A 10,341-nucleotide genomic window follows, 5' to 3' on the forward strand; every position below is an offset into this window, starting at 1 on the left:
AGCCCATGGAGTTGGTATTTCCCGACCTGCGTGAGCAAGGCAGACAGAGCTAGCTAGCTAACATTCGCAGCTCATTTGAACTTGGTACATGTTGAATAGCATATGCTTTTTACAAGGACAACCTCGCTTTAGAAATGTTGAGGGATTGAGCGACGCAATGTAAACATAAAAGTCCATAGAAGGTGAGAAAGAAATCAGAGCAAACGGCATATTTGTGGTTCATGTGTGCGGCTTTACCATCATGAGAACATTTTACATTCGTATACAGCAAACACTACGAGAATGATTACTACATAGCCATAGGATAATGGGCGGTGATTATATCATGTTGTGATTTGTGGATATATGCGAGGCTTTTGCTGATCCGGGTTTAGATGATACAAGCGAAGGGAGGACTGAAGCAAGTTTTTAACTTGAGGACAAGTTATGCCGAAACAGGTAGGCAAACAATTATCTTATCTCTTCATTCATATAATTATCTCATTAGTCTGTTTGATTCGGATACGTTGTAATAGTGGCATCGGTTCATGTTTCGGTGGGGGGGGGGGGGCACAAATTAAACAAATGCTAACATTTTCGGCGCGCCTGTTTTTCTATTTTTAGCATCTATTGCCCCCTTTGAATACAAAGAAGTCCCTGTGTGATCTATTTGAATTTTGGATTCCTTGTTGTAGGCATATAATATTTTTTTATAGGCTGCCCCTCTTTAACTCTGAAAATATAGTTCGCTTTTTAGGGTATGGAGTGTAGGGACAATTTTACTTAATCATAATTTCTATCGCTTTTTTAATTAGATGTAAGTATTTAAAAACAATTTTAAGATAAAGCCAGGGCTTTGCTGATGCTGTTTTTATTTTATGAAGATCCAATAAGTATTCTGTTTTTTCATCTAATTGTTTATTTTTCTTGTTTATTCATTTATTGAAAAATGTTTTGTTTTATTTTATTTTATTATTTTTCTTATTATTATTAATTTATTTTATTTATTCATTTATTATTATTATTATCATTATCATCATTATTATTATGATTTTTTTTTTCTTTTTTTTTTGGGGGGGGCGTTCGTTTCCCATCATTGCGGGCTAACCGACGCAATAAAGGTGCCGTGGCCGAGTGGTTTAAGGCGCCGCGTGACTAGACATGTGAAAGTCCGGGGTTCGATCTTGTTAACAAAAATGCCGGTCCGTGAGGGTGAATGGGACAACTATTAAAAATGCTAAAAATTACACATTATGGGCGATTTTTAGTTATTTTTGGAATGTTTACACAGTATTGTAAACAGAAATAAAATAATATGCCTTTTGTAGTTTCATTGTGACATTTTTTTTTGGAGGGGGGGGGGGGCGGCGGAGAAGGATACAGAGGATGAATGATCTGATAAAAAAAAGATTGTTCAGTTGCTTGATGATTGCTATAATGTTTCTCGTAATTTACAAATGGCAGATGACTGAAACAAAAACATTTCCTCAGCACAAACAAAATTATCTTAATACTGGGATAATGAGCAAATTTAAGAAGAAAGTTTTTTATCTCCTGATATTCCCATTGCAAAGTCCCCATTCAAAAGACGATATTAATATATTTCTGTAGGCTTATAACACATTTCCTTTAATAGGCATTTTCTCTTCAAATAACAATTAGTTCAATTTTAGCTGAAATAAAAGCCTTGGTTGAATGCTCATGAGATGAAAAATAAAAAACCGTCATTTTGGTTTACTTCTTATTACTCATTCTGCAACAGGGCAATTTTCAGGTTTAAGCTTTCCATTCTACCCTATGGTCAACAAAATATTAGCTCTGATGAGTTATTTTTTTTGTAATAATCCAAATGTCCCCTTTAGAAAATATTTGAGATAACTCTTCCATTCAAACATTGACATCGAATGCCCATCAATTGCTGATAAGTCAAGGGGGGGGGGGGCGGAGTATTTCGATAGAAGGGGCCGGGGGGGGGGGTAAGACTGCTTGAAGGTTAGGACATTTAGATAATTTTTATTTTCGCAACTGATAGGTTAGTATAGAGTTACGCGACCTATATCTTTCCATTCATCTTCTTTCGTTTTTCCCTATTTGTTTATTTTTAGTGTCCCGTTAACATAATGGTTATAAAGCTATTTTCCTTTATTGATAAAATAATCCGTCTTTATTGTATATGTCAATGATGCTTACATATAAAGGTCATGTTCATCGGAATTCAAATCGGGTTTATGTGAATACTATACCGAAAATCGTACAAACGTAACACTTAAATTACCTACACGATCAGTTAAAGAAAGACCTATATTTTATATCATTTCACATGATCCATGCACAAACAACATTTGTGCTGTAGTAAAGAAATATGCCCGATGACTGGCCTAAGTCCTAGAAATATCGAAGTTTAAGAGCATTGATGTCATCTCCTCATTTCAGTGAAGTTTCTTCACTTTCCTGGGAGTGTTTCATAAAGCTGTTCGTAAGTTAAGAGCGACTTTAAGAACGACTGGTGATCCTTTCTTGTGGTAAATGGTATATTCATTGGCGATGGTTTAGCGCGAAAGAAAGGTTTACCAGTCGTTCTTATAAAGTCGCTCTTATCTAAACGGCCCCCAGGTATCTAGGGAATTTTAGCAATCACTTCACAGTAAATTCCATAACGCAGATAATCTTTTGTCAAAAGACATTCATAGCTAAGTAGTCTTTGTCGAAAATCGGTGAATAAACAGCATTGTCGTCCTGGACTCTGAACAAACAACATAATTGATCTTGTCCCGGTCCACCATTTTTCGACAATGACCACTAATCTGTCCATTGTGATTATAGACGGGCATTTTCAATAGATTCTGAACGTTGCGAAAACGTCTGCGAAGTTGCTAAAATCCGCTAATGCTTCTTTAATACCACAATTCTGATTTTCTTTAAATCAAACATGCGTTTCAGAAATCAAGAGGTAGTGTCAGAGACCAAGAAAAGACCAAGAAGGAATATGAAAGACTTCCACCACAGACGGTTTCACAAAAACAACCTCTCGTTCCTTTTCCAACCACATCACCATCGGACGAAAAACAGTCCTCTAAACGAAAATGGGGACGGAAGCCCGACGAAAGCGCCAAAAAGAAACTGAAAAGCCCCCACACCGAGAGAGTGGTGGTTTACCAATCGAAGGAGGTCAGAATCGAAAAGCTTCAAAAGGACGTTGACGAGGTGATCGACCTTGTGCGCACCAATGTCGATGGAATCTTAGAGAGGGATGCGAAAGTCGAAGACTTGGAGATCGCGGCCGACCGGCTTCACGGTGCGGTAGGTGGATGCATTAGAATTTCAAATATAATCGAAAAAAAAAAACACATAGCAATGGGCTATATGCCCCCCCCCCCTTTATCACGAGTTAAAGTACAGACGTGACAGAGTATAACACCGTTTTCATGGGCACAGGCCTGGGGTTCGTTGTCTCCTCGCCCTTTCAATATTCTGCCCTTTAGAAAAAACAAAATTATGTTGCTTGTCAGATTTAATTCAATTTGTCAGTCCAATCATCCTATCTCACTGGCTACGTAATCATACCTTTATATGTAAGCGTTTGAACACAGTTGTTTAGAATCTGATATAATGTCGTCCACGGTTAGCAGTGTAAAAAAAAACCGGTCCTTCTTTTCCACTTTCCTAATATCCCTGCAGGCTTTGGAGTTCAAGAAAACTGGAAAAGTTGTAATGGTGAGATACTGGTGGAGAAACAACCGCTGCTTCGTAATTTTCGGCATTCTTATATTAATTGCCATACTTGTCGGCCTCGCCGTCTGGATCCCCAAGATGATTCGATCCCATGACTCAACGGCTGCAGCTGATCCTCCAGTGGCAAATGTGACCTCTGAACCATTTCTTAATGTGTCAGTCAGCTCTACCCCGGATGCCGGTCTGCCGTCGACAGGGACGTGGGAAAGGAGTAGGACGAGGTTCCCGCCTGGTCGAAGGGATGGAGGATGATCTGATGATTACCTTCACTCTCCAAAAGATTTATCAGCAAACATTCTATTATGTAGACTCTATCTAAGTTATTGGTTGATTTGAGCAATTTTTTATCGGTCGGACAAGTTATATTAACCATTAACATAATAAGTTATTCGATGGCGTTCGAACGAACTGTGATATTCTTCTGCTTCCAAGAACACAATATATATACGACGGTTTGGTCCAAGATCGTTCTCAAAATGGAGTATCATTTCGTGATTTGTTTTCAAAATTTATTCTTCAGTCCAAACGACTTCCATAATGCGCTCTTCCATTTTTATTTGATATGCAACAGTCACTTCAATGAAATCGAACCCAAAACCCGGAATCATGAAAAAACTTCTCAAATAGTCAAAATGCTTATAGCAAAAATACTTAACTTAAGTGTCGTGTGGAAAATTAAACCAAAGTTAAGTTAACGCATGCATGCATAGCTATTTGTTTAGGTAACCACAATCGCCATATTTGGTATTCCATGAACGTACACCGACAAACCAAACTTTAAACAATGAGTTAGGACAGCTTAATATTGTTTTAAACAGCATCATATTGTTATAAAAATGGATTTTCGTGAAATGTTTCACTTTCGTCAAAGAGATTTCATTTGGAGACGATATGTATCCCATTTAGCGATATGTATATGAAAGGGGTATTTAAGTCATTGAGAAATGGAAATCGATGAATACAAAACCAAGTAGCTCTCTAATGAAGTTTTTTGCTGAAGTCAAGAATTTGAAAATGTTTGATTCTAGTTTGTATTCACTCCACCTCATATATCATAGCTGTTCACGCTGTTTGTGCTTGGAGTTTCTGAAGAGCAATTAGTTTGTCCAAGGTCGTTAATTGCTGTATCGTGTAAATAATTCAAAGCGGCGTACTATCTACTATTATGTAATATTACTACAGTACTTGAACTATCTACTATTGTCATGTCGTCTAATTATTAAGGGGCTGTGTCAATGAAACTGTTCATATTCATATATAAACTTTTGACATTTGACTTTGTGTAGACCCTATAAGACTCGTATTCTGAAATCGGTTTTAACTTAGACCGTGGTCTAATTCTGTGCTAAAATTACGGGAAGCCAAAAATGTCAGAAGTTTCTTTACATCGTATCTTTCTTATGTTCACTGTTTTTTCCTTCTAATTCATGAATAGAGAAGACACTATCTTATTCATCCTTCTGGGCGTTGTGGCGTGCGTCTGTAATCCTTACAAATTAATGCAGAGGTTCGAGCCCTTGTCACGTCTTTCGGATGGTGACGATAAAGTTCGGTCCCAGACGTAAATAATCATATCTGATTGATACACGTCTGACAAAACACAAATACACACACCTTCGCAGGCAGTTAAGAATGATTTGAGAGCCAAAATGAGCCGACACATTGAGCATTTAACATTAAAGATCTATATATATGCCACAATCTTCTATCCATAGTTAAACCACGACTTTAAACCAGAGTTTAATTTAAACCTGACTTCAGAATCCGGGTCTAAGTGTTTTGGTATACACAATACAGTAAATAAAAGTACAGGGTACGCAATTAAAAAAAAAAACATCGGTGTGCAGATTTCAAAGTACTATGTTTATATGTTATATCTATCATTCTTATAGTAACCTTTTTACAAAATGGATTTGTTTTTGCTTCCACGATGTACGACGGATTTAAGAACATAGACAATATATTGCCAAATACCCGTCATGACAATAAACAATCAAGAAGTCTTTGTCAAAAATTTGTGAATCAAAGCAGCAGTTTCTTCCTGTACTCTTGATAAACGATTTTATTTTACAATTTTTCGTCAGCTCCGGAAGGACAGAAGTGATGTTTCGGATTACCAATTTTTGACCAAGACCTCCCAGCTGTCATTTGACGGATATTTTTCAATACATTTACTGCGTTCTTGAATCTGTCCCCGCTACAGTTGCAAAACTCCCTGATTTTTTTATAAGATGTTCTTAAACCACCTATTACCTCCTCCACGAATTATTTCTGCGACCCCCCCCCCAAAAAAAAACCTCTAGATCAAACAGCACAGGTGGTGTAATCAATCATCTCTTCATCTCGTGACCCGACTTCTTACGCCGCGGTCATGCCAAGGAAACCGCCCTCAAACCGATCGATACGGAATAACGTAAAAAATTTGATCGGTCTTGATTCCATCAATAGGTGTGACTGTGCCGCAACATTTTGGAGGAGAATGGAAGAAAGAAAGATAAAATATGTCTGGTAACTTTGTCAAGGATTTCCAACAGCTTTGTCTACTATGTCTACAATGGAACATTACGTTACTAGCACACGGATACCATGCATTTTATAGTTATGTAGCAGTATCTAGAGGAAATAATGGCTGTTTTATTATTATTTTTTTTTATTTCACAGCATTACTATCGTATGTCGTATTGAACAAGTTCAAGTAATATACATTTTGATTTTTCTGGTTTTTTAATTAATATTCTATTCAGAATTATAGTGCATAAGGCAAAGCTAAACATAAAAAGATTGTATTAAAATACAGTAAATAAGTGATAAAAAAAATAACACACAGTAGACTGGTGAAATACATGTATAGTGAAAAATATAGTAATTAGTGAATACAGTGATAAATATATATAGTAAACAGTATGAGTGGAATGCAAAAGGCTAAATCATGCATTTTGTTTTAAAAACATGTATGGGCTATTGTCTTAGGTCTATATAATATCCGTATATATTTCAAAATGTCTAATATTATTTCAAATCTTTATCAGAAGATGGTCCATGAATCATGAGGTGCTCAATTATTGTATTATCATCATTATTTGTTATTGTTGTCTTTTTTTTCTATGCATGAAATTTATTTGATGAACACACTATATATTCTCTATGGCCCGTATGTCAGATTTAATTTAGACCATGGTCTAAGTCTGTGCTAAAGTTATGGGAAGCCATGAGTGTCAAAATTTTCATTAAGTTGTATGTTTCTTATGTTTACTTTGCCCTTTCCTGATTCATCGATGGTTAAGACAATCATCTATTGAGGCGCGATAGCTCAGTCGGTTGAGCGGGGGTTTCGGATTCCGGTGACGCGGGTTCGATTCCCAAGTGGTGCGCAAGTGCCCTTTGGTAAGGCATTTATCCTCATTACCAGGTCCCTCGGAGAGGACCTTAAGCCGTTGGTCACCTGGTTGCTTGCTCACAGGCATTCGTGCTTTCTTAGCAGTCAGGTAAAAAAAACCCTCGGTATAATTTATATACTTCCAAGACAATTATGAATGATTTGAGAGCCAGTGAGCTGATATATGATATCTCTGCCGTTAGTGATTTATGTTACAAATGTCTATCCATACTTAAACCACAACTTTAAACCTGAGTTAAACTCAGGTTAAACTCGACTTCCGAATACGGGCCTATATGTTTACACTTGACGGGCTAGATAACAGTACTGAATATCAGGAGTAAATATAGTGTACATGGCAGTAACACGTAGGCGTATGGTGGACATGGGCAGTCCTAAGATTGAATGTGATTTAATATGAGCTTGGATTTCTTTTTTTTTACTTAGACGAGGGTAATGATTTAGGAGCTGAAATGTTGGAAAAAAAGGAACTGATTACAGTTTCAAAGAATGTATGAAAGTTCATCTACCACCGTCATCATTAATGTCATCATAATCATACTCATCACCACCATCATCACCATCGCTATCACAACTTCCATCATCTTCATCATTTTAATTTGATTTGTGACGTCATACGCGAGCAGCTTCCCCATATATTGCGTAGTAAAAAATGAATGAAATGTCATTTTTTTGAACAGACAAAATATTTCTCACCCGCTCCTGAAAGAACATTTTTTTCAGTCAATCATGAACCATTTAAATTGTTTTATATTGCCTAACATATTGGGTAACTGCTCGTATATGACGTCACGAATCAAATATTCAAAATTCTAATAACTTTCTTAATCTTTTTGTTAACCTTTCACGTATTTTTTTCCATGATATTTTTACAATTAAACTTTTATTCAGGATGAACTTCCACTTTAACATGTTTTCTTCAGACGTTATCATGCGACTGTTGTGCTATTATTATCAAGGAAAACCAAACTAGCTTTTGAGTAAAAGACATCACTCCTTTTCATCATTTAAATGCTACATAATTTGGGATTGTTTGAATTCTTTTAAGAGAACCAACTGTACTACAATCATGCAAATGCAAGTACTGTAAAAACAGTTTTGTAATAAATACTGCTTATTGTGCAAACTCACCATTATAACAGGTTGTATGTTTGAGTGAATTGTACTTTGAATTATCTATACACCCACTTCTAACCCTTAAAGGGGAATACAGCCTTGGCCATAAAATGTTGTGTTGGGAAGGAGAAAAATAAATTAAACAGAATGGTGAAAGTTTGAAAGAAATCGGACAAGTTAAAATCGAAAATTGAGATCACTAATACCATGTAGATTTCAAATTGGCAAATGGGTGAGTAAATTATGACAAGGGGCAAGGACAACTTTCCCATAGGCCATGTACTTTATTATCAGGGATTTGCGGTTTTCTCCTAAAGTACCAATTCCCCTGGGGCAGTAATCTAAATATAACCCAGGTAGTATATTGTTTTATGTCCTCATGAAAGAAAAATATAATTTGAAATAAAACTTTTTGGAAAAATGACATTTTAGCCATATGTTTTGGATTACATAGAAGAGTAGTCCTTGCCTTACATCACTATGACATCACACATGCGGCCAATTTGAAGTCTCCACGGGCATAGTGATTACCAATATTTACAACTTTTAAAAATTCATAACTTTCTTTTTGTCTGTCCAATATTGTACAAACTTTCACCTATCACCTTGTCTGGTATTTCTTTTCCTGACAAAAACAAGTTTCTATATGGGTTGGATTCCCCTTTAATAGTTACATGACATATGCTCCTGCGACAATTGCTCTCTTAATACCTCAGAGGGCATAGGGTTAGAATTACATGTAGGATTGTAATACAGTATTTTTATGAGAATAATGTAAAGGATTAGGGTTTATTTGGTTTGAGGTTACTTTTCGATTTTGCTTAAAGGGCGGATTTTCCATCTGAGCGATTGTCGCCAGAGCAAATGTCGTGGAACCCTCCTTTCAAAGCTGTTAACAAACTGCAATGCTGAGGAACGATAATACATGTTCAACACACAAAATTTTATTGAAATATACAAAATACACATTCGTCATTTTTCATATGTACTAATTCAGATGATTCTTTCACTGGCGGGGTTTCTTTGCTAAAATATAGAATGTGATACCCCTTTACATACAGTCTCAAGAGACAAAAAATGGAAGAGAAATTACTTCATTCATCAATATTCCTCGGTTTCTTTACATAGATTACAGATACATGTGAAATGTAATTTCTACAACTATTTACACCAAAATATTAATTCATCTTTTATCAGTGGTAGTATTTTAAGCTAACATGCGTGAGAGGAATACTATCAAATCACAATCACATGTCAAGCATTAACTATAAATATTGAACATGAAAGTATTTTGTGATAAAATTTTGCTGTCTCGAATTAATGAAACAGAATTTTTAAAAATGGGAATACCACAAATACCTTTACTTCACTGTATATTTTACACAAATATATATTTTTGACAGTTTACCCTCTTGCTGTTCTTACAGTTCGTTGTAAAATCTCTCAATTTGTTGCTTTACTGCTCTTTCCTGCTGTTGTTGGAATGAATTCTCTTGTCTCACATGACATACGAAGGCTGAAGCAAAGATACCTCCAATAACACTTTAGTGGAATAACCTGGAACAAAATTCTCTAAAAACCCATTCAATACAATTTCACTTAATTATAATTCACATTTTCCATTGATTTTGGTCCAACTTACCTCAAGCATAAGGCCCAATGGATCAAAAGCACGAAACAAAGTTAAATGGGGGCTTGTGCCAAATCACCTCCAAAATTCAACCAAGAACCTTGGAAAACTAAAACGAAAGAACCCAAGAAAATCCCATTGAATCTAATATAAACTATACTGCAATCTAACAAAATTTATGCTGGTGAGCTTCAAAACATCCCCATAAAAAATATGCGATTCCAAGTTTTTGTTTTAAATCTGGACTAGACTCGAGAGGAACTGAATATGAGGGCATTTGAAAGGCAATTATCCCCAATGACCTTTTGCACTAACATTCTTCATAAGTATCACAGAAAGGAGTAAAAAAAGTTTCACCTCCCCATATTTACTTTCCCTTTCAAGTTGCTCTTATTTTAAAAAGTCATAATTAACCAGGAAACAGGAAAATGATTGTCATTGCTATCACTATCATTTCCTCTCTTTGTGCTTTCCTTTCTAAATGGAA

At 35.9% G+C, this 10,341-nt stretch overlaps 1 protein-coding gene across 1 annotated transcript; it reads left to right on the forward strand.

Moving 5' to 3' along the window:
* Positions 1-4,956, forward strand: LOC121430400. The gene is made up of 3 exons (XM_041627686.1): positions 1-438; positions 2,920-3,279; positions 3,658-4,956. Exons 1-3 carry the CDS (start codon positions 427-429, stop codon positions 3,961-3,963), a joined length of 678 nt encoding a protein of 225 aa, XP_041483620.1. The 5' UTR covers positions 1-426; the 3' UTR covers positions 3,964-4,956.
* Positions 4,957-10,341: the final 5,385 nt, after the last annotated feature.

Source organism: Lytechinus variegatus, chromosome 16 (genome assembly GCF_018143015.1).
Source record: "Lytechinus variegatus isolate NC3 chromosome 16, Lvar_3.0, whole genome shotgun sequence".
NCBI lineage: Eukaryota > Metazoa > Echinodermata > Echinoidea > Temnopleuroida > Toxopneustidae > Lytechinus > Lytechinus variegatus.